The 25,882-nt window shown below is 40.7% G+C and overlaps 1 protein-coding gene across 1 annotated transcript in view; it reads right to left on the reverse strand.

Annotated features, from left to right (window-relative positions):
• SPAG17 (sperm associated antigen 17) overlaps window positions 1-25,882 on the reverse strand; it is a 218,473-nt gene that overhangs the window by 167,868 nt on the left and 24,723 nt on the right. The window contains exons 2-3 of the mRNA XM_067710299.1: window positions 24,111-24,251; window positions 23,422-23,505 (exon numbers count right to left, since the gene is read on the reverse strand). Of these exons, the coding sequence (XP_067566400.1) occupies window positions 23,422-23,505; window positions 24,111-24,251 (225 nt within the window). The remainder of the gene's footprint in view (window positions 1-23,421; window positions 23,506-24,110; window positions 24,252-25,882) is intronic.

A 25,882-nucleotide genomic window follows, 5' to 3' on the forward strand; every position in this document is an offset into this window, starting at 1 on the left:
TTACCTGTACTGCACAAAAGAGTAGCCACCAGCCACTCGTGGTTATTGAGCACTTGAATATTGCTAGTGTGACTGAGGAATTGAAGTTTTAATTTTATTTTTTAATGGATTAAATTAAAACGTAAATAGCCACATGTAACTAGTGGCTCCGGTTTTGGTCAGAACATGTCTGTGTGATAGTGAAAAGTGATTCAGTCTTTTATATATATATATATATATATATATATATATATATATATATATATATATATATATATAAAAGACTGAATCACTCTGCTGTACACCTGAAACTAACACAATACTGTAAATCAACTATACTTCAATATATAAAATAAAATAATGGGGCTTCCCTGGTGGCGCAGTGGTTGAGAGTCCGCCTGCCGATGCAGGGGATGTGGGTTCGTGCCCTGGTCCGGGAGGATCCCACATGCCGCGGAGCGGCTGGGCCCGTGAGCCATGGCCGCTGAGCCTGCACGTCGGGAGCCTGTGCTCCGCAACGGGAGAGGCCACAACAGTGAGAGGCCCGCACACCGCAGCAATAAATAAATAAATAAATAAATAAAATAATGTTTGTTTAATCATCCCATCACTTTGTCCCTTAGATTTTATGCCAAAACTGAAAGGAAAGATATCCTATTTGGCACCATCCTTGGCAAAGTTTATTAATGTAGGAAATGCTTACATGCCTTATAAAATAGTAATGGTGCACTCAGATATTACACAGTGAAAGGTAATGGAAATCTGTGACTTCCAGGCTAAGACATTTTTTCCTGGTCATTTAAGAAATGTGCCCTTGTACAGGTGAGGATAAACAAGGCTGGTCCAAGGCAAAATTCAGAAAGACACAGAGCGCCTTTTTGCTTTCTAAATCCCTCCTGCTGCTAAAACAGAAAAGATTTAACTTGGTAACTCACTTTGAATGAATTTTACTCATACCAGTGACTAAGCTGTATTATAAAATTTTATCCCTTATTTATAGAATGAAAGGGACTAGCAACTGATGATAGAATTTCAAGCAAGAAGTAACAGATGTGGCATTTGAGAATTTAGGATGGGAGGTAGCTATTCTCTCTAACCCGAAAGCTTGCAATGCCTAAGGCTGGCTCTGAAGATAAATATGGTTTCACCTTTGTGGCACTGGGAGGCTGCAGTGTGACAGCAGTCTTGCGGCCATGACTAGTTTCCCATGCATCCACCCTCAAGTTTCACTGCCTGAAGTTGCTCTTATACACCAGGGCTAGGTCATTCAGAGGAAGGGCTCTGAAGAGAAAATGGAAATACCCTTCAGATTACGGTCAAAGGAGAAGCATCAGAGAGGGTGAGTGGGTAGGTGGGGCAGAAAACCGGTGAGACAGCAGCTCTGTATTGAGGGAGGACTAAAGGCAAAGGAAGATGCTCTGGGGAGTAAGACCTGAGACTTGTCTGTGTGTGACTGTGTCCAAGTGTGTGTGGATATGTGGTGTGTGACTGTGTGTGACCACGAGACTGTGCACAGACTTGTGGGTCTGTGTGCATGCATGTGCCTGCGTGTGCATGTCTGCACAAAAGTATGTGTGTTTTGGTAGCTGCCTTTGGGGATGATTAAGATTATTAAAAGATACTCAGTTTCTCAAAACATTGGCAAAACTGAGATTGCAGCTACTGAAGAATTAATAAAAAGAGAATACTAATATTTTTGATTGACACCTTAAAAGTAATACTGCTGTTTACCATTTTTAGCTAATTATTCTGCAGAACACAAGTGCTTATGTTTATCATTAAACACATGTCAGATTAAATATGTATAATTTATTCATCAAAGTAAACTGTAACTATATAGGCCATCTTCAAAGTTTGTTGCTTATGCACTCTGCTTTTGTCTTATATATGCTATATTTGCTTATAAAATGACAAAGTCAGAGAAAGTATTGCCCCAATACTTTACAAAAGTGTGTGTGTGTGTGTGTGTGTGTGTGTGTGTGTGTGTTTCACAGTTTTCAATGTTTAGAGTCAAGGGCTGCTTTAGATGGGACTGATTCTGCATATTTGATGAAAAGGATGGATGAGCAGGTGATTTCAAGTGACTGAAAAGGGCCACTTAAATGGAGATGCCCTCATAGGAAAAGATTCCTGTTGGGAATTCTAGGTCCTCTGGTACAAGGGATGATGACCCAGCTGCTGAAGCCGTACCTACTCACGGGCAGCATAAGGCAGAAGCACAGCCTGCGTTTGTATTCCAGTCTTCTCAAATACCACTGGGTGGCCTTGGGAAAGTTATCAACTCCTTTAAACTTCAGCTTTTTAAGCTACAGCAGGGTTTCTCAACAGTGGTACTATTGACATTTTGAGCCAGCTAATTCTTTATTGCAGGAGGTTTTTGCATGCACTAGAGGATGTTTTTAGCACATCCCTGGCTACCCCACTGTGACAACCAAAGGTATCTCCAGACATTGCCAAATTTCCCTGGGAGACAAAACTGTCCCTGGCTGAGAACCACTGATGTACAGAAAGAGAATATGAATAGTGCTGATCTCACAAGACTGTATCAAGCACTGCATGAAGAAACACATAAAAAGACTTAGCATGGTGAATGATCTATGCACAGTAAACCCTCACTAAAGTGAGCTCTTACTGTTGCTATGCTTACATCCAGGGCAGGACTGGAATTCTTACATCCAGGGCAGGATTGGAATTCTTACATCCAGGGCAGGATTGGAATTCTTGAAGACCTTTCAGCTCAGGTTGGGGGAAAGAAAAAAGTAACGGAGAGATGTGCATTTGGGCAGGCAGAAGGGGAACCTTAATTTATTATCAGCTGGTGGTAACCTGGTTTTTCCTTTCATTTAACCCTTTCTCTGCTCTGACAAGGACAGATCAAGACGCATTTAGGGAAAGCAGAGATAAAAAGAAAAGGTGTAAAACAGATCCTGTTATGGTGCAGTGCATTCTGGGAGGGGGAGAGGAGGAAGTCCGTTATTCTTAATTTCTTCTAAAATGAGACAGAGTAATGATCTGAGTGTTCTACAACTCCTCAGCCTCCCTTCCTGTTCCCTCCACTCTCTTCCCTCCTTCATTCCTCCTGCATTTACTGGGTGCCAACTACACTGCAGTCATTGCGTTGCTTGATCCTTTCTGTGTCTAGTCTATCCAGTTCACATTCTTTAAGTAATGAATAATTTCCAATGAGGCATAATTGGAAACACAGCTGGAAGGAGCAGGGTAGCAGCGAGAGAAGGCAATGGAGAGAGACAAGAGGAAAGAAAAAGAATAGGAACGACTGCAACATATTTTCTCACTTTGAGCAGAGGAAAAGAAAATAATCAAGCAATATGAAGCTGTCCCTACATAAATTTCAAGGTGACAGAAGATCTGGGTTCCATGTAGGTCATCCTGTCTGTCTAACGCAAATGGAACGTTATGAAAGGGCTCAGACCACAGCTTGGTGAGAAGTTCATAATGATGATAAATACCCCTAGCAGGTGACTCCTGGATCATTTTCAGCTGTCCATAATTAAACTGGTATCCATCTCTCGACAGTGTCAGGGCTGTGAAATAATTCCAGTCATTGGACCCCTTACATCTGGGCTGAAATGAAATAATATTTGGCAGTAACAAGGAGTCACTGAAACTAAATAAACAACCCCTTTCAAGACTATATAAAAGTCGGTAACATAATAACATTTGACAGGGATTAAGACCTCTTTGGGGCCGTAAGGAAGTTTCAGAAGCAGCAATAACAAATACATAGAAGGTAGAACAGATCTATGCTTTAACAGACATGTATAATTTGAAATGTGATGAATTTCCCAAGGGAGAGGTGCATTTTGAACATCTAGTATGCTCGTGTCAAAAAGCACAGGACTTATCTTAGAAACGTTTGTCGGACTTATTCTTCCAAAGAAGGAAAAAGCAAAGCTTTCCTTTTTCTTTTTTAATTTAAATTTATTTATTTTTTATTTATTTGTTTTTGGCTGCATTGGGCCTTTGTTGCTGTGCGCGGGCTTTCTCTAGTTGTGCGAGCGGGGGCTACTCTTCGTTGCGGTGCGTGGGCTTCTCATTGCCGCGGCTTCTCTTGTTGCAGAGCACGGGCTCTAGATGCGCGGGCTTCAGGACTTGTGGTGGGCACGCTCAGTAGTTGTGACTCGTGGGCTCAAGAGCAGAGGCTCAGTAGTTGTGGCACACAGGCTTAGTTGCTCCATGGAATGTGGGATCTTCCTGGACCAGGGATCGAACCCATGTTCCCTGCACTGGCAGGCGGATTCTTAACCACTGCGCCAACAGAGAAGTCCCTAAAGCTTTCCTTTTTTAAGTAGCGTTTGGGTTTTTGTATACCCACAAAATAAAGGCACATGAAGCTGAATGTGATAATATGGGAAAGGATGATATAGGAAGTTCAGATATATATTAGCTTTAGGTGTATATGAGTAGCATATGATTCTATTATCATAATCCTTTTTTTATTTTAGATCAAGGTCTTTTCCTCAGTCCCAAGATGCCCCCACCCCTCTGAAGTCATTCTTGGTTCTTTCAGCTTGTCATGAAAGCTACAACTGAACAACCCTACGACTTTTTTGAATCTTCCCTAAGGGAGCTGGCTCTCTTGTTTCGGAATTATTTGTGTGCAGGGTTTGTAATCTCTAGGAGCTTGGAAAGGCTGATCCTGATGTGATTCATCTGTCTCCAACCCCGTATAGAATCGATGCATATGTCATTCAATAAATTTAAAATAGCTTTTGGAGTTATTTCTTGTTTGACTTGAAGTTGGGTGTTTTCCAATATTCATAGCTACCATCACCAAGGTCTAGGAGTAGACTGCAAGTAGCAGTAGGTTCTCAGGCTAAATAAGTAACACATAAGCGGCTACATAGCACACACTATGTGCCAGATAAGGACTGTTCCAACAGTGGCACTAAAATAATCTAAGGATTGCACTTTAGATAGTCTACCTCATTTAACTCTCACCTTCCCTCCGAGGTAGAGACTCATCACCCCATTTTATAGATAAAGAAACTGAGGCCTGGTGATCACAAGTAAGTAGTAGCTGTGGGAGCTGAACTCAGGCCACCTAGTTCCAAGGTCCTGCTCTGCATCACCATATTTGGTGGCCTCACAGAAGCCTTTTCACCCCTGAAATGGAGCTACCAGGCTCCCATCTAGTATCGCAGCCCCTCCCCAGTCTCTATACCCAGTCCCTATCTTAGCTGGAGGGATGTAGAGCTTTTTAGCTTTTTTTTTTTTTTTTTTAATGTTTAAATACTCTTGACTCTCTTACTAGTTTTGTCTTTACCTGGTGCCTCCACTCTAGAGAGCTGGGCTGCTTTCTTTTCCTGAGACCCCTCAGATCCTAAAATAGCTCTGAAAGGTGGCAGAAGGTGCCACTTTGGCATAAGGATTATTCTGAACTAAAGGCACTTGAAAAACGGCAGATGCAAGAAGGGCATTCTAATCTCCCTTTTTCTTCACGAAAACAGGAGATCAAAGCTTCCATGTGAAAGATGCCCTCCCTATACCAGAAGGAAATTAACATCATCGTCACCGAGGACCAGAAGTTGACAGAGAATTCTATACACGAAGACCTTGCCAAAATAATTCTTAACTTCTTTTAGCCTCCCCACATAGTCTACCTACTTTTTCACACTGCCTCTCTCTGTTCAACCCAATATAAAGGCCCATAGTTCTTGCCATTTCTTTGGGAGTGGGGCTTCATTTCCTTACGAGGGCTCCTGTGTCAGGTAAAACGTATGCAAATTTACATGCTTTTCTCCTGTCCATCTGTCCAATGTCAGTTTAATTCTTGGACCCAGCCGAGAAGAAGCCTCAAAGGGTAAAGGTAAAAAGTTACCTCCCCTGTACTTCATCTGTCTCTTGTCCCCAGGCCTGAATCATGTCTTAGAAACTCAGGCTGGCATCCACCTTCCTTTCCTAGTCGTCTTCTCCTTCGATCCTAGACCATTCCCCTAAAATCCTGCCTCAGTCTGAGTCCAGTGACTGATACTTGCTAGTCACTGACTGGCCTAGATATCTGAGTACGGCTGGTCCCTGAACTTCCTGCACCCCAATGCCAGACCACTAGATGAGTCATTTGCCATTTAGTTAGATTCCACGTTCCACTTCCTAGACTGGAAGTTGCTGGGTGCCCACCCACGCCTTCCTTCCTTTCTGGGAGAATCTGACATTTTTTAGGCGTTCACCCCTCTCCCAATTGGCTCGTGTGCCTCTGGGGACTCGCAGCTCCAGGGGTGGATCCCTTTGCACTAGAAATAATCCTAACCTCCCTGGTCCAGGATTGGTTCAGGATGAGCCTGTGACCTAGTGCAGGCCAGTGGGATGTGAGGAGTGGTCTCCTGGGGTTGCTGGATCCCATATCCTCAGTCCTGATGCTTTCGGAAGAGGCTGCAGCCATCCCACCACCATAGGAAGCTGGAGCCGTCACACAGATGGAGGAAGGGTCGTTCCTCACAGATGCAGGAAGTGGGGCTGGAGCCTATGGGCTAAGTTGACCCCAAAACCTGTCTAGACTTCTAGTTATACAAGCCAGTACACTCCCTTTTGTTTAAGCCAGTTTTAATCTTCTTCTTGTGAATTTAGAAGTAAGGTGACCAAGCTGGTACTGATACGGTGAGATGCATGCCTTCAAACCACTAGAGACTTTTTTTTAAAAAACAGTGATTATGTGTCTTTCAGGTCAGCAGCACTAGCATCACCTGGGACCTTGTTAGTTATGCGAATTCTTGGGCTCGGCCCAGACCTGCTGCATCTGAGGCTCTGGGGGTGGGCCCAGCAGTCTGTGGTTTAACCTGATGTTTAACCTGATGTACTCAGGTTTGAGAGCCACTGCTTTCTGGTTTCTTTGGTGGCCTTTCACACTAACATATTTAACTCACATATTATCAGCACCCCTGAGTCCCTTGTTCTTAGTAATGTGCATCTATATTGCTTAATTTTTTGTATCTATCTTTCTAAAATATAGAAAGATAGAGTTACCAAGCTGCTCATTTCAGAGGACAGCCTGGAGTGGGATTTCTGCTAATGTCCTGCTGGGCAAAGAATGTATTCAGCGTGTCAACTCTCTCCTCTTTCCCCCTCAAAACTCTACTCCTTCACAATTAAAAAAAAGCTGTAGTGTTTCTCTAGCTTGGTTGTGGACAGTATTCTTCAAGGCTATTGCTGCCTCCTAACTTTCAATCTATTCCAAACCTGTCCCATATAGAGGCTTGTTTTCTAAGTTTCCCGTGTCCTCTCCTAATCTCTTGGACTCATGGAGGAAGCATACAGGGTATTGATGTCTCCTGGCTGGCTACTGGGAGAGCCCTTTGTGAGCAGACGGATGCTGCCTAGTTTCCCATAAGTGTTTCTCTGTGTGCCCTGTGGACCACCTGCCCCATAATCCCTGGGACCCTAGTTAAAGACACAGATTACCTGGGATCTACCCCCAGAACCACCAAATCAATCTCTGGAGGTGAGGTTCTAGGAGCATAAAGTTTCAACAAGCATTCTAGAGATTCTTAAATACCCTTGAGTTTAAGAACTGGGGCAAAGGTCATTTACATATTGACCCTAGGATGACTAACCGAGTGTTTTCCCAGGGCTTGGTACTTTCAGTGCTAAAACTGAAAGTCCCTGGCCTCCAGGACAGTTGGTCACCCTAAGATAGCAAGTTCTCAAGGCGAACCATTTTGAGACTGTCAGAGCTAAGGGGATAGTGTCGTTAGTCTGACTTTATCCCTTGCTTTGCTTTCCCCAGTCTTTCTAGCCCATAGAAGAGGGGTGTATTCCAGAAACTGAGAGTGACTGAAAGCACTCGAGGGGTGTAGGTGGGGCCAAGAGTGGCAGGTGGGGGGACGGGGAGGGGAGAGAATTAGGGGAAACTTGACATTGAAGAAGTAAGCAGGGGTGAGGCCACCAGCTGCTCAAATAACATACTAAAGGAATTTGGATTTTATCTTGAAAGTGATAAGGAGACACAGAGTTTTAAGCAGGTTAGAGACATGATCAGATGTATAGAGGTCTCCTTCTGAGTCCTGGCATTTCATATATCTTCAGTGACTGTTCTTATGCAGCAAAACCCCCAGGCTTTCTTAGATGTCTTGGTAACCAAAACCCTTGAATGTGTATTTCAGGGCTTACACTCTGTACCCTGCCCCTCCAGCTTTGTTTGACGGTCATTTGCTCCTAGCGCTAGAGGCATATATGTTGATCAGAGGCATTCTGATTTGCTCAGAGGCTATAGACGAAGAAGTGGGCAGGCAGACAGTAGTACCATCTGCCTTGAAGAGCAGGGGAATGAGCAAAGCATGAACATTCTCTGGCCCTTCTCTGATCACTGTTACTTTGGCAGAACTCAACAGATTGGAGAATGTAAATATCCTAAAGGCACCGGCCTTCAATGGTACTTCTGTTTCTCCAGCTCTGAGAACAGTGCCTGGCGCAAGTGCTCAAAAGTGAAAGAAGGGATGGATGGATGAACACTGGGCCATGGAGAATGGGAGGAGGAGAATAAGTGGGGCCATTGTCCTGTTCTGGGTGGTGGCGAGGGGGAGCCAGAGTGCAGATGGAGAGTTCACCTTTGGGGAGGATGGCCCCTCTCCCGGGCCCCGTGAGCAGCATGCGGACATAGGTGTGGCTGCGTCTCTCCAAGTGCAGGCTTGGGAGTGCCTGGATGCTTGTTGAGAAGGTGTGTTCCTGGACTTTCCTGAAGACACCCCCGATCCCCGTCACTGTGGCTGGGATCTCGCACAGGCATTTTTTTTTTTTTTTTTTTTTTTGTTGCGGTACGCGGGCCTCTCACCGCTGTGGCCTCTCCCGTTGCGGAGCACAGGCTCCGGACGCGCAGGCTCAGCGGCCATGGCTCACGGGCCCAGCCGCTCCGCGGCACGTGGGATCCTCCCGGACCGGGGCACGAACCCGCGTCCCCTGCATCGGCAGGTGGACTCCCAACCACTGCGCCACCAGGGAAGCCCTCGCACAGGCATTTTTAAATGAGCTCTGCAGGTGATTTGGAGGCTTGCCACTTTGAGGACCACTGACACAAAGAGGCAAGAAGAGGTTTAGCAATCGGAAGGGCTCACACCAAAGGCCTTCCTGCAACAACCCTTCCCAGATTCCCCTGTCTGAGACAATTCTCCCTGGTCCCGCTCCCTGGCCCTTGTGCATATTTCCATCCAGTCCCCTCCTGCAGGTGCGCCTGTATTAGCAGCCTTGAATGTGTGTCCTTCTCCTTCAGGGCACCTGGAGCTTGGCAGGGCCCCCAATGATGGCTCTTCCTTTTCGTAACCCTCATAGCATCTAAAATCTGCTTTAAATCAAAGCAAATATTCCTCATTCTGAATTTAGACAACAGTGGTTCCCCTCCCATTATCACAAGAAATCCGAAAACAAAATTACATAATCATTTCGCTTTCATGAATTCCGTAATCACAAAACACAGCCAATAAAAATATGATTAAATGTTTAACCTTACAATTTTTGCTTATCAAATTGACTAAGATAAAAAATAGCATGTTGAAGAGGGTGTGGTTAAATTGGAACTGTTAGAAGGAATGTAAATTGGCACAAATTATCTCGAATGCATTTTGACAATGTATGTCCAGAGCTTTACAAAGATTTATATACTTTGACTCAGTAATTACACTTCTTGAAATTTTTCATAAGGAAACAATCAAGGTCCTCACTATTGGTAAACAGTCTAAATTTAGCAAAAGGGGGAGTGGTTAAGTGAATTATTGAATAGAGACATGCTTTCTATTATATAGACACTGTATATGGATTTAGAAAAAGGCTAATGTCATAATATATGAAAAGGATATGATAGAAAGTATATACAGTTCCTATTTTTCAAAAAGAAGCATGCACCTCTGAATGGTGGAATAGTCTACAGATACTTAGGCGCCTAATACTATATGGGCTATGCTCTTTCTACATTTCCCAAATTTTCTACAATTAACTTGTACTGTATTGCTTTTTTAATAAAACAGCTAATAAATGAAATATACAATGTAAATGCTATACAGCAATGGACTGTTATTAATAGTGCCACCCTTCCATCCTCCTGCAGAATTTTTCCTGCACGCTGATTCTAATATCTTCACCTCTCATATTACTTTCCAGCTCAGAATTCCTCAACGGATCCCATACCGAAAGGATAAAGTGTTCACTCCTTAGCAGGGCACACCAAGCCCTTTACGACCTAGTCTTGGCACACTTGTCTGGTCTCGTTCCTAGCTGCTCCTTCCACTATCCCGCCTATCCTTCAGGGATGCCCATTATTTGGAATTTCTTGGTTATGCCGTGCTGTCTATGTCTGCCTGATTTTGCCTGGGCTGATTCCTCTGCCTAGAATTCCCCCTCCTCCTTCCTTACTTCATAAATTCCCCATTCAGCTTTCTAGCCATTTTCCTAAAACCTTTCCCTCAAAACTTTAGAAAGATTTAGGCATTGCTCTGTGCATTCAATGTACCCTTAACAACTTTGTTGTTATCATATGGTAATAAACTGCTCATTTCCATATCTGTCTTTTAGGTTGAAGGCTAGAATTAACTTTATGATGGGCACGTGGTAAACAACCAGTACAATACATGCTGAATGAAAGAATCAGCACACAAATCACAAAGCCCTTCACAAACATCGTGCAGGCTGTCCCTTGTAAAAGGGTACCCTGTGACGGCCAGTGTGGCTGACATCCAGCCAGCCCTCCTCTTGCGAAGCCAGTGTGCTCAGAGGCTGGGAAAACGCTTGGCACTAATTCACTAATTGAGAAAGTGACTGGTGTCAGGGGAAGTGCCTGATGTGCCAGAGACTCATTCCACAGACCCATTGCACAAACATTTATCGTGTCCAGCCAAAGTGCGAAAATCAGTGGATTTGGTCTCCAAATGCACCCCTGGGCATGAGCAAGAGTATCAACCAAGAGGGGGGGAAATATTAGAACCCCTGATTACATTTGCCTTTATTTTGTCCTTTTTAATTCTTAATTTTGAGGATGTTCTATGATGTTTGTAATATGTTCATACACACACACACAATGTACACGGAACAAACGCTCTATTTTTTTTTTTTGAACTGATGGGATATGTGATCAAAATAACTTGGGATTGCTAGCCTAGAGCGCTGGGGTTTTAGTGATGAATAACACATGTCCTCTAATGCTCATGCCGTTCACTACAAAGTAGCGGGAGGCAGATACAAACAAACAACCACGATATAACACAGCAAGATGAACTTTGCCTGCGGGAATCCAAGAAGATTTCACAAAAGAGATGACACTTGAACAGGGTTATTTGGCTGCTAAATGGGAACATTTAAGTCTACATTTTACATAATTCTATTTAACTCGGTGCACTTTGCACTTACTGAGGAAGGAGCATAAAGTGAATGGAGCGCAAAATGGCTAAAAAGGGATGAGCCAGAGCTGCTCCAAAACTGTGGCTTCATCACCTAAAGGGATGGAGATATGTGTGTGTTTGCTTACGGTGCCAAGTAGACGTGATTTGATACAGAAATTCTAGATTTACAGTCACTTCATCATTCTTGATCAAGTTCTACCCCAACCTTTTATCTCCTCAAAAAAACCCCAGGTCCCAAGGGCTCTAGAGAAAATCCTAAGTTAATATCTGCCAATTCGTATTTGTATTTTCCCTATCTAATTTGGTTTATTTATTTTACAACTTTGTGCAGAGGGGTCAGGTATTCTAAGTGGGGAATGTCTTTAGCCCTGGGAATGATGTGAATGACTGATAAAGTCTAATCCAAAGTCTGAGGCCAAACGTGTGCCTGCGGAAGCCTGTGTTTGGCACAATTCTTTTAGAAACTTTAAGACCAGGGGAAACACTTCCTCGGTAACAGTGCTAGAGAAAACTCCCAGAGGGCTTGCTCCTTTGTTTAGGTGAATTACTAAGCAGGTTAAACTTAACTGTCAGCTCCTTGACTGTAGGGACTGCGTCTCAAAGAGCCTGAAGTAACAGAGTGAAGCCTGAATACGGAGCCTGCGTTCCAACATGCGGCTCTGACGTTATCAGCTGCGGGCGCAAGGCAAATCACTTAACCTCTTCGAGACTCTCTGCTCGTTTGCTACATGAGAATAATAAGATGTAAGTCAGCTTCACAAGGTTGTTGGGATCAAATCTACATTGTGTGTGAAAAGTATTTTATACTCTAAAAGGCATCTTCCAAATGTGAGTTGTTATTATTCTTGTTAATAAAGTCCCAGCAAAAAGCATTGCCTGTTGGAGAAAATGTCACATGCCATAAAATACTGATTCAAAAAAGACTGATTGAGTGAATGAACGTGGAAGAGGTTTAGTTTCAACAAACTCACTCAATGGTGATGCAGAAATGGTTTCTGGGGACTCGCATTGTTACCCCGCGCCTTCAATCTTGCTAAGTCCTTCCCCTACTCTCCCTGTCCAAATGAACATTCCCTCAAAGGTCCAGCTTTTACTTCTGATAAATAAACGCATGTTGATAGGATAACGGTATAATGGGTTAGCATGCTGAAAATGCAGTTTCATTTCAGCTGAACCAGGGTTTTACCGACCCTGTGCCTGAACCCAGGCCTTGCGGGGGCTATTTTTGGACAGGCAGAACTTCCAGCACCTCTTATATCATATCTCACGGCAACTGCCCTCTCCACCTACATACAGGGTGGGCCTGCATACATAAAACAGGACACTAAAACCTCTTTCTCCCATCTGATGACTCATCTTTGTCTCTACTTTCAGAAAGGGAAAGCACCATACATAGACTTTACCAATCCAATCCATTTTCCTTTGCTTGCTCCCAAAAGAGGAGAAAGAGTATGTATGTGTGTGTGTGTGTGTGTTCCTCCCATGATTGAGGAATCCTGAAATGAACCTCTATAAGAAACCCCTGACAATGTTCTGTGGATGGTTTTGCACATGGAATTGAAACAAGTTGGCAGGAAGAAGAATTCTTTCTGCATAATTCAAAGCAGACATTTTACTAGGGGAAAAGCAAATCAGAAATTTGCTGTCAGTCCTTGAAATTTTATTAGTTACAAAAAGTAATATATTAGCCCCTTGCATTAAATCCAGATAGGATCTACCCTTTTTTTTCCCCCCTCTCAATGATATTCCTAAAATGAATCTTTGAGAATGTACTACAAGACTAGCTCCTCATAAATTCGTAAGACTCAGCAGTGGTGGCCTGTGACTATGTTACATGTTATTAGCTTCTCCTCTGCTTCTCTGCAGCTCCAGCGATAAAGGATAATATTATAAGACTTGAGAATAACTGAACTAATTACATGTTCCTTCCGATAAAGAGGATAATCTAATTAAATATTTCCCAATGAGTGAGTGAGCCCGGGTGAGTCTGAGTACTGTAATCCAAATAAGTATGAAGCCAAAAGATGCAATTTTAAAGGAAAGGGGTTTATTGAACAATTTCACTTTTTCTGGGTAAGAATTTTTGTAGGACTGGTTTTCTATTTTTCAAACCTCTAAACTCATAATGATATATTTTGATATATTTTGGAAGCAATATAGAGATCATATTTTAGTTAACTTACATTATCAGGCTACTTAATTGGGTTTGAGGGGTTTTTCGGCCAGTCAAGTGTGTGAAATAAAAGAACGGATGGACTTCAAAACACAATATCTATCTGAAATTCACTTATTCAAATTAATATTCTGTGAATTAGTATGCACAGTAGCTTTTCAGTAAATATAAATATAAATGAATTTCAGTAAATATAAATGATTTCAGTAAATATAAATGAATTTCAGTAAATATAAATGAATTTCTATCTAATAGTCAATTCTCTCACCTTTAGTTTGGTATTTCTTCTTCCTTTCCTTGCTACCAAAGATGGAGGAATGAGTTAGAATTTCAGAAATAGAGGTCACACTAAAAATAAGGAGAAGCATGAAAATTGTTACCATACTTCAATTCCAGCTACACATTCTCTCCCTCTCAGGAAGCAAGGCCATCTATATCTTTGTTGCATCTCTGACTGTTTTGGTGACGGCTCTGCCCCTCCCTCTCTCCTCTTTCCAACATGCCCTGTCTGGGGACCATTACCCTTCTGGCTGAAAGTTGTGAACAATAAATGAGGTCAGCCACAGGGCTCAATGAAGGACAGACTCAATTATAACCAAGGCTTAAATCTATAACTTTTACATCAGACTTGCTACAAAGTATTAAAACGTCATGAAATAGCAGGAAACAAACATAGTATTTACAACATGATGGACTACCAGCTCTTGAGGGCAGAGACCAGGTCTAACTGAATCTTGTGCCCGCTCTCCAGCCTGTAATAGAAACTCTGTAAATGTCTGCTGAGTGAGGGCTGAACAAGGATGAGTGTCTACAATACCCTTTACTCCAGGGAGATGCAGAAGGAAGATAACACAAAATAGGTTTAGAGGACTCTAAGGTATTGGTTTTTCAAACTTTTTTGGACCTATATTTACAGCAAAAACTGTTTACATCACAAACCACACACATACACACACAGTTGCCACCAACTAAATATCTGTGTAAACCACTGGGTTGTAACCCATAATTAGAAAACCACCATATGGGATATGGAACCAAAGAAGAGAAAAAAGAAGGGACCAAAACTGCTAGTACCCAGGAAATATTACTGAACTACCATTGTTGAAATGGTCCAATGTGTCCTGCTTGTGGTCCTTACCAGTAACTCTCACTAGTCCTTCATTAATAAATTAGTTTTTTCAGACAGCAAACACCTCTTCAAATACTTATTATGTACCAGCACCACACCAGGCATGTAAAGATACAAAAAATGAAAAAGACTAAAAAATCTGACTTGCTTTTTGACATCTCTCCTCTTAGAATATCTGTCAGACATATCAAATTTAACCCAGGCCAAACTGTACTTCCACATTTCCCCCGAATTTAATCTTCTTCAGTTTTTTCTATTGGAAGATATTTTGACTGAGTTTCTCAAGTCAGAACTTTGGAATCACTCCTGAAACTCACTGCTTCTCCCTCACCCCTCACATCTCACAGTGGCATCATTATGCTGATTCTTCCTCCTTAATATACTCTGAATCTGCCTGCTCTCTCCATCTCCACCTGGGTATCCCAATGACCTCCTAACTGGTCTCCTCACTTCCATGTTTATCTCATGACCCCATCCCAATTTATATTTCACTCTGAAGTAGGAAAATATTCTGAAAAAGAACTCAGATTGTGTCACTTTCCCCTTTAAAAGGCTTGATGGCTTCCTATTTCCTAGCAAGTAAAAATGCAAACTCTTGCTTATCAAGGACATACTAGTCCCTGCAGATCTGGCCTCTGTCCACCTCTGTCTCACACTCTCTCTCTAATTAAATTCTAGGCACACTGGCCTTTTTCATTCCTCTGAGAGGGTGACATCTTTCACTCCTGCCTTAGACTCTTTGCACGTGCTGTTCCCCCTGCCTGAATATTTTCCCCACTCTTCTCACTTGGCCTTTTTTTCATCTTTCAGTTTATCTCCAAACACTCAGTTTAAAGTATTTTCCATGTAATTCCTTCTGATTTAAAGCAATTATCACAATTTTAACTGTGTATATATTTTTTTGCTTAATGTCTGTCTGCCTTCCCCATTCAAATATAAGCTCTGTGAGGGCAGGAAATTATATCTGTTTTATACACTAAGATAAACTCAACCATAGATTTGGCACATGATAGACATTCAAATATTTGTGCAATGCATGAAAGTGAAGCATTTCTTAAACCTTAGTTATTGTCACTTGATCATTTAGCCAAAGCCGTGTATCTGTGCATCGATGACTGAATAGATAAACAAAATGTCATAGATACATACAATGGAATATTACTCAGCCTTGAAAAAGAAGGAAATTCTGACATATGCTACAATGTGGATAAAACTTGAAGACATTATGCTTAGTGAAATAAGCTAGTCACTAGAGGACAAATACTGTACGATTCCACCTATATGAGGTACCTAGAGTTGTTTAGTTGTTAGAAACAGAAGGTAGAATGACTGTCAGGGCTGGGGCAGGAAATGAGGAGTTGTTTACTGAATACAGAGTTTTAGTTTTGTAAGATAAAAAAAGTTGGGAAGGTTTGCTGCACAACAATGTGAATATATTTAACACTATGGAACTGTACACTTAGAAATAGTCAAGACTGTGAATTTTATGTATTTTTTTAACCACAATAAAAAATTAAAAATAAAAAACCCTGCTCATAGATGTTTCTTTTCTTTCTTGCTTCTTAAAATACAAAACTGTAACAATCACTGAGAATAGAAATTTTAAAAATAACATTAATTATAATAGCTAAATCTTATTGGACACTTACTCTAGGTCAAGAATTATGCTAAGTATTTTATATTTACTGTTTCATTTAATCATCATTACAGCTTTATGAAGTAGATAGTATTATCAATGCTGAGTTTACAAAGAACTGAAGTACAGCAGAGTTATGTAACTTGTCCAAGATTACATAGCTAGTAAGTAGTAGAATCAGCATATAGCCCAGGCAGTCTGGTTTGGATCAGTGCATCTAACTCCTGGGTCTAGGTCTCATCAAACTAGCAGAAGGCACTCTGAAAGACTCAGTCACCTTAACAAATTACAAATCTTAACTCTAAGAATTAAAAATTCCAGTTGACCCAAACATTTGAGCAGAAGCCACTCATGAACATGGCTCAAAAATAACTAAAATTGTTTGACACCTTCATTATCTGCTGATATACCTTCACTGTTTTCGCCTAAGTAGTAGGAAAAGTAATAACCATATCACAGAACTATGGAGAGATTTCAAGCTTAATTCTAATTACTAACAGTAGCTTGTATTCAAGAAATGTGAAACCACAACCACCACTTGTAGAATCTAAACTATTCTTAATTTTTGTGTAAAGACAAGGAGAAGGAACAAAGGCTTCCAAATCAACCAGTTACTTAAACTTCCTGAGCTTCACTTTCATCATTTGTTAATTATCTCCTGGCACGTTGTTGAGAAGATTAGGTTAGCTAATATATATGAGGCACCCAGCACACAAAACTTGGAATAAACTAAGTGTTCAACAAATGGTAACTATTATTACCGTATGTAAAGGGGGGTTAGTCACAGTCTTAGATACAGGAATAGGATGAGATCGTCTTCGTGATTCTGTCTCCAGTATCCTTCCAATCATGGTGGAAGTGTAATGTAACATGTTGGAGACGCTCCAAACCCCACCCAGTTAAGACAGTGATGGCCACTCTTCACTAGCTGAACCTTGCTTTATTCTTGTGGCTGCTCCTCCACTGATATCTGTGTGTCCTGGAATTCTTGACTAGATTCCTGCCTTGCCCAGCAGTTCTTCCACTGGTCAAAGGTCCTAGCCAGCACCCCAATCCTTGCACGGTGTGCATGTCGTGCTGATGAATCCCAGGGTCCTTAGCTTCAGGTACCATTCTTCCCCAGTGACTACTGGCCTCCCCCTGGACTGTTGACTATTTGCCACATGGGCTTGGCCAGCCGCCTGCGCCTCAGGGTGGAAAAGAGCTGAGGGCACCATTTGGATGTCTCTGAGTGCCTTTGCTTGAGTTGTGCTTTCCTCTGAAAACAGAACTCCAGGTTTCTGACATGAGAAGCAAACATACTGCACCCCAGGAGCCCTGACCTTCTGCTCCTCAGTGACTAGCTTGGCCTTACTTTCTCTGCTGGGCTGCTCAGGCCTCCTCCAGAAAGAGGAGGCTCAGGGTTGATAACCCATCTGACTGCTCTTTTTCCCATTTTGACAAAATGCATTCGCTTGCAACTCTTCATAACCCTTTATAAACATTTCTAGCACTGTGATTTCTCCTTGTTTTCCCTTCTTTGGGTGAGAAATGCCTCCAGAGCCCAGCTTTTGACACAACAACTCCCAGATTGTTTTTATAGTCCCAACGTAGTACTTCTTTGTTACAGCTCAATATTCCTAAATTTTGTTCCAAGTCATTATTTTACATTTATAAATATCAGGTTGTATTAATTGGTTCCAGCTTTAAAAATGTTCCATCAGAGGTTATTTTCTTCTATTTTGACAGTGGTTTCTAAACCTGGAGCGCCAAGGCCCTGATGTGGGCCATGTTCTGCAAGCATCCCTGAAGGACTGATGTGGAACAGAAAAGATACTCAGACCCTGGGCCTCGCTGTGTTCTTTGAAGACTGTACTGGCCATAATAGCTTCAAAGAATTTCAACAAGTTCCTAAGACATGACCTTCCCTTTCCGAAAACCACGTTGGCCAGGCTTGTCTTAATCAAGTTGTGCTTTTCTAAGCATCCTTTTACTTGATCTCCTGCAGCAGTTTTTAATACTTTCCCTACAAGTGAAGTTAAACTAACTGGTCTGTAATTTCCTGGTGTGTCCCTAAGCTCTATGAAATAACGGCATTAGGTTGGCTACCTTCCAATTCTTCCTGACTTTTTTTGTTTTGTTTTAAAACGCAGGATTGAAAAGGCCAGAGAATGCTTCCTGTCTCGCTTTCCCTTCGTTCCTTCCATGACATACTGCTCTTTCTGTTCCCAGTAGATCTGCCATTTTAATAACTTCAAACCTCTTAAATGTGTTCACTTATTATTTGTTCCTATCTCTGAAGCATGAGTTTTCCATTTTTCATTTTGACAAGGGCCACCCCCAAAAATAAGGGTTTACAATTCTACTGAATAGATTATTAATTTGAGGCACTGTTTAAGAAATGTTTCATATTAGGAATCTGGAAAAGGGAGGCAACTAGATAATAATTAAGTCTGTGTTCTTACTTGTGAGTTATTATAAACACATTTTGGGGAAAGAGCTGAGAAATATGTCTACACACCCAGGAACAGGAACCAGAAATGGAACTATTATATCTGGGAATTCTAATCTAAAGTACTAGCAAAGCGTTTTAAAAATGTGGTGAAACTAATTTGATCAGAAGATATAAAATTTGCATCTTATATCTGTTTTAACTGCATTTGGTTTATTACTCTCATATCTAATACCATAAAAGTCTTTCCACATTTAATAATCTCCCAGAATTATCTCCCAATGGAAAAGCCCATTTTAATATTTAAATTAAAAGTTTTAGTTTTTACTGAGAGGAGTAAAGAGGAAAATTAATAATTATTTGTATTTGTAAAATTGCAATGTATCACATAATCTTTAGGATTGTCCAAGTTCTTTATTGTATAGAATTGACTATTCTTCAAAGGAAGTGAGACATAAACAAGGACATAAAAAACTTTATTCTTCAAAGATGATTTTTGTTTCAGCAGACTATTGGGTTTTGTTTGTATAGTGACCCAATTTCTCTTTTCTGAATAAGTCACAGACAGGCACATAAACCACAGCCTATGTGTGGATAGAGGCCCATCTCCCGATAGGGAGGCATGACGATCACCCTTATGGAAAGAGAACTACGCAGTGGAATCTACAACTTTTAAGATGGTAGACTCTAATTTCAGATAAGTTGGATAAACAACCCCCTTGCCCAGTTGGTAGTTTTTTCTTTCTAATTTATCAAAACTACAATGTCAAAGTCTGAAAATTTTACATCTCTCATAGTGCTCACATACCATGTATCAGATTTAACCATAAGAGGGATGATCTTTGCATGTATGATATACTTAGACCCCTCTCATAGGTAACAGTTCAGTTGACTCTGGATGACCATTAATATTTTCCTTTTTGGTTTAGGTCAGGACTGAGTATACCTGCAAACGAACAGGTCAGATTCTCTATGTGGACCATAAAGCACACACACAAATATTTGTGCATATTTAGTGAATTAATTTAAGTGCAGCGATGAATCTTAAAGCATGGATTTTTTTCCAGTGTTTGAAATGTTTTCTCATAGATTTCCACCTTTAGGATCTTAAAGTTGTAATTAAGATATGTACAGGGTTTACCTTTGCTATTTCATATGTATTGTACCATGTAACTACAAATTTAGTACATATGCTTTCAGTCTTCTCTCTCACTCCTATGCCTTTACTTGAGCTGTTCCCTTTTCAGAGAATGTGCCCTCTCCCACATTTGAAAGTCAAGACCTATCCATCCAAAAGGTGGACAGCTTTGAGCCCAGTGAAAGAGTACTGGGTTTGTGGTAAAGTGGAAAAATCTGAGGCTATGTGTTTAACTATGGTTAAATCCAAGTTCTTCAGTTTTCTAATTAGCAAGCTTCCTACCTTCTCTATGCCTCCATCTTCCCCTATGTAAGATGGGGATATATACATTTCCTTTTAGAACTGTGATATGGGTCAATCGGGATAACATGTTTAAAAGATCAGACTTGTCAGCTCCCCTTCCTTTCCAATGCCACCTTCTCCACAAAGCTCCTCTAGATCTCACCCCTCCCCAATCCACCCAGGCTAACAGTAACCTCATCTTCCTTTAAATGTCCAGAACACTCCAACTGTCCCTCATAGACTTCCCTGACTATTTTCTGCATTGTGTTACTCAATTTAACAAACATTTATTGAATACCTACTATGTGTCAGGCATATATATATATATATATATATATATATATATATATATATATATATATATATATATATTTCTTTTTCTTCCTAACTAGTCCTTAAGCTTCTTGAGGTTAAAGTCTTTATAATATTCATACTCCCCTCCCTCCATTGTCTAGATAGTGTTTGACACCTAGTGCTTGAACAAGAATGTACTGGTTAATTGTTTGGTATTTGATAAAACTGGTCACTAATAATTCAGGCAACATCTGTATATCCATTCTCATGTGCGTACACTTGTTCAAATAGGATTGCATGGTGAAAATTATGCTTATAAGTAATGCCAGTATATGGGATCATAATCATATTCATCCTCATTAAATGCTACTACTATACCTACTACTACACTACTACTACTACTATAAGAAAAATAAAGTGATAGCTAACATCCCTAAGACTATAGGCAAAGGGGAAACTTCTCTTCCCATTCCCACATAGGTCCTTGGAGTAGTTCCTGCTAGAGCAAAACTTGTTTCCAAAAAGAGAAGGTGAAGGAACACATGGGTAGTTTTGTCTCTGTGGAATCACATTAGCACAAATCTAAGCAGGTTCTCAAAGAACTGTGGTTTATAAATAAATATTCTCTCATATATACAATATCATGGCTAGATGAAATTCTAAAGTTTCAGGGGAAATTACACAATTTCAAAACGAGGCTGTGTGTACACAGGACCAAGCCATCCAAATGAAAGCTTGAGCAAATCATTGTGGAATGTGGTCTTTGCTAGCCCAGACATTTCAAGTCGTTATTGGAAATATGTAATGAGGTTCTGACACTCTTTTACTACTCATGGATCAACTGCGCTAGAATGAAGTTTCACTCGAATTCTCTGCTCCTAATCGACCGCAGGCTGGGAAACCAGAAAGTCAAATTGGTTAGAACTGTGTTTAAAGTAAGAACGACGAGGCTCTGATCTAAGGCCAATGAGAGTATCCTACAAATAGTAGTCAATGTAAGTGCGTGGCCTTTAAAATATCTATTTTGAGTTCTCCTTCCTCCAAAATGGAGATCGAAAAGGAAACAGAACTCTATGAATTTCCCATGTAACATAAGTAATTTTGTTGGATTCTCTTTTCTTTCCCCATTGCAGTGTTTCCTTTGAGAAGGAAAACATAAGACTTCCTAAACAGGCTCCCGAGGAATTCACCTGTGGCCACAGACCGTGCAAGATTTTAAGCAGAAATAGAGTCAAGAGCCGGCTGTCTGCATGCCTGGAAAGTCCAGAGGTCCCCAGAGAGTTTGGCTTGTGGGTCTCTTTCACGGCCACACTCCTAACTGCCTTGGAGCTCTCAGTAGGCACTGCCTGTAACTTTTCACTTCTCTTGGGAAGAGGGACCAAAACGGGTCCTAAGTGTGGAGGGACTGAGGTTGGATATGTGCCCTTCTTGTCCAGATGTGCATTCTGGCCATGGCTGATGTCGCCCAGGAACCCAAATTTGTTTTCTGTTTTTGATACATTCTTGCTACAGTGATTGACATTAATGCACGTCTGGTGCACCCCAGGTCCATCTCTGTGGTGCTCCTGCTGCCTTCCCTTTTCTTCTGGAACCATTCAGAAAAGGGTATGTGAGTGGGTGTGGGAGGCTTATTGCCCAAATGCTCCACTGGAAGAATGCAGGGGAGCCAGATGTGAAATGGACCTCCCCTGAGTGAAGGCTATGAGGAGTCATAGCACACATTGGAGAGGAATGGCTTTCTAACCGAACTCTGGATTTGTAACATCGGGCTATCCCACATCCAAGCCAAAATGCCTGTCCACATCAGACGTCAAAACTGGCCCGTTATCATCTCTGATTTTCACTGAGCATCTTTGAAGAAGAAAGAGTCCTTTGGAGGTGGGGGCTAATTGATCCCAGGCCTGAGAATTGGACATGGATTTCTATGGCTACTTCAGAAGAAAACTTCCAATATTTTAAATCCAGGTACCACATAATGTTTCAACTGGGGCATGCACATGCAGGACATCATAACAAAAGTTAGAAGGCTCATTATTTGACTTCATCAGCGCAGAATGAGTTTTTTGCCATGATAGCGAGAGTAGTGTAGCAAGAGTTAATGCTAAAAATCCACAGTATTGGCAATTGTAAATAAGTCCAATGGAACCTGTTCAGATAGTACTCAGGCAACACTACAGAGTCCATCATGAAATCACCCAAGAACCGAGACACATAAAAACTTTATTAGTTACCACTGAAATAAAGTACAAACAAGTTCGTCTTGAAAGATCCCCAAATCTTTATGCTTTCGGTCTGCAGAGTCATAAAATAGTACCTGACAAATTTTAAGTGATATTCTAATTAATCACTGGATTTTTATAGTTCCTTGTAAGCTGTAAGTTGGATATTAACAAGACAGGGTAAGCGGAAAGCCCCTGTACTGAGCCTGTGTTCTAAGTCCTTTGCACAAACCCACTGGTCAGCCAGGCCAGACTTTTGCATCTGCTAGAAACGGAATGGACCATTAATCTGAAGATTATCCTTACTTTCACAATGATTAAAGTAGAATGTAAAATGGACACAAAGTTCACAAATGGATGGAAAATTATTCCAGTTGTTTCTCTGTCATGTGCAGGAAGCACCTTCTGGGGCATTTTTACATTGTTTCTTTGGTAAAACTAACACTTTGTAATACACTAATAACACAACCCCCTTTAATACCATCACATACTCAGTAATTACCATGAAAAAGTATGGTCCAACACTTTCATATACACACATTTCTGATTTATATTCTTCAATTGGATACAGTGACAGTGTAGACAATCTGGGACAATTTTGGTCCTAAAGGGGGATTTTGTTAAAAGGGAAGCAGATTTTTTACACGCCCACCATCAGGAACAAACAGCTCCAACAATGAGTGGGAATTTGCTTTCAAAGAATGAATTAAATTTTTTTAAAAGTGACTATAAAATTATTACTTCAATTCTTGTTTTCTAAAAGTTACAAAAATCTCTTCAATCAATACGTTCACCTACCTCACAATATAAGGGAGCACTACCGCTTAGAGATTTCTTTGCCTTTTTAGATGTACTTCCAAAAAGTGCACTTGTTCCATTGATCTGTAAGAAAATTCATCTATAATGAAAAAGAAAGGCTTTCTTAAAGAATCCTTAGATATATGTAACTTTCAAATACCTCGGTGACTTGAGGGGTTGGGGAACCTAGCAAGGAAGAGATAGTCATCAATTAATTCAAATATTTACAGTCACTTCGGTAAGCTGTTAGTAATTATATGAGGCTGTGCTATCTGACAGAACTTTTCTGTGTTATCATTCCCCTCTAACCTCTGACAGCTAGGATTCTCTGGAGGCTTCATTTTTCCAGTTAGTTATGGGCTTCCTTGGAATATTAAATAGTTTTTTCTTTTATTGTTATTGAGTCTTTTATTAAATAATTCCTCACAGAACCTAGCATGGAGCCTAGTATGACCTCAGACATTTTTGTTGAATGAATGAATGTGGAAAGGGCAACATTCACCGATAAAAAAATAATCCTTCCAGATTAGATGATTCAAATTTATTCCAGCTAAGTGTTTGTGCAAAGTAATGCACCAAAACTTGCCAAACAGCCCAAGAATATGATAGTTTTATTTATTTCATTATTTTATTCTATTATTTTAAGAAGAAAGTCTCCAAGGGGCTTAGGGGTGGGAAGAGACAGGTACCTGCTGGAGAATGTCTTGCCAGGAAATCATACTGAAGAGTCTGCGCTGAGGAACTTGGACAGCGAGGGTGAGGGCTTGAATGAGAAGCTCATCCTCAACTCGGTTTCCAACGACAAAAGCGATGGAGCTCTTCCAGTCATTCTGTGACAAAATCAGAAGGAATTAGATTCTAAGTACTCCTGGCTAGGTAATTTTGTATCAAAGGCTTCCATTGAAGAGCAGGATAATTGTCCTATAAACCTTACCTTTAAAGACAGAGTTGACCTTACAGTGTACGTGGGTTTCTGATTCAAGCAGCCGCAAGGCGGCAGTATTGTGACACATTTCATGCAACTTGCCCAAAAAGCATTTTTCTTGAGAAACAAGGCCTTTTATTTTAAGGAAGACAATTTAAAAAAATAAAAAAATAAAAATGACACATTTTCATTAGAATGCTGTGCAAGAATAATTTGGTGTTGGAAAGTAATAGTTCATTCATATGTTACAAATGTACATGAAGATACAATCTCCAAGGCAGAAATCTTTGTTTTGCTTCCTGATACATCTTAAGACTCTAAATACTGCTAGGAGCATAGTAGAGGCTTGATAAATATTTGTTGATTGTTGGGTGATATTGAACGAGTTGCAAAATGGGCTTTTTTATAGGAGGTAAAATTCAATCCCAGAGTTTTTGTAAAGGACAGAACTAGAACACATCTTTTCCTCCTAATGTAACACAAAATTCTCATTGCTAATTCACATATGGGTTCTTTCCACTGTCAAGAAATAGACTGCAATATTAAACTTGGACATGAAATTCTTTGTCGAATAGTGTAAAGAAATAAGTTACTAAAAAACAATATTCTTATTCAGTAATCCCTTTCCCTCTATTATAATTTCTGTTGGGAAGAGGCAATTCTCTGGAGGAGATTAAGAATGGAATTTACCGACTTTCCCATTGTGTGGTGCTGAGGAAGGCCAAACTCATGCAAATCAGGTCTAATGCTTTTGAACACTCACCACCTTATGGGAAGATGGACCAAGCAAACATGATACAGACAACAGGAAAGAGAGATAATAATAAGGGAGGGCACTCTGGCCCTATGACCTCTTTAGACCTTAGTTTCTCCATTTATAAAATAAAGGGGTTGGACAGGGCAATATGTAACCTTCCCTCTAGTTCCACTCCAGAGATCTGATACAAATACAGTAAAACTCCCCCTTGGTCAATTCCAAAACAATGTCTAGGAAGATTTGGAAAGACTTTACACAAATTTAATGAAATGCATAATTTTACATGGTTCTCTCTGGTTTCTGTCCAATTCATAGTCAGGGTAGCGACAGAACTAGAGTATAGATGGGAGGAAAGACCTTAGTACAAATTCTTCCTTACCATCAAAGGTAAGGAGGAATTTGTCCTTAAACTTAAGAATTTGTTCTTAAACTTCTCTTACTTCTCTCCATGGAAACTCACTAACCCTAACTACGTAACAAAACCCACACAATTTTCAATGCTATCACCAAAACAAAAAACACACATAAAAGCATAAAAAATGTCTATTTAATCTACAAAGTATGTATTTGCGTTTGTACACGTGTACACGCATGCATGTAGGTGTGGCTCTGTGTTTCCCTCTGTTATACTGAGTTTAAAATCTTTTTTTGTTTGTTTACTAATTCACCATAGGAAGATTGAGCATCTGTTTTGCAAATAGCCTGATTCTGAAAAGCAAGTATGATATTTGTAACACAGTCTTCTGAAAAAGAATTCCATGATCACAAAATGACCTTTC

This window comes from Pseudorca crassidens, chromosome 2, assembly GCF_039906515.1.
Source record: "Pseudorca crassidens isolate mPseCra1 chromosome 2, mPseCra1.hap1, whole genome shotgun sequence".
NCBI classification, from domain to species: Eukaryota; Metazoa; Chordata; class Mammalia; order Artiodactyla; family Delphinidae; genus Pseudorca; species Pseudorca crassidens.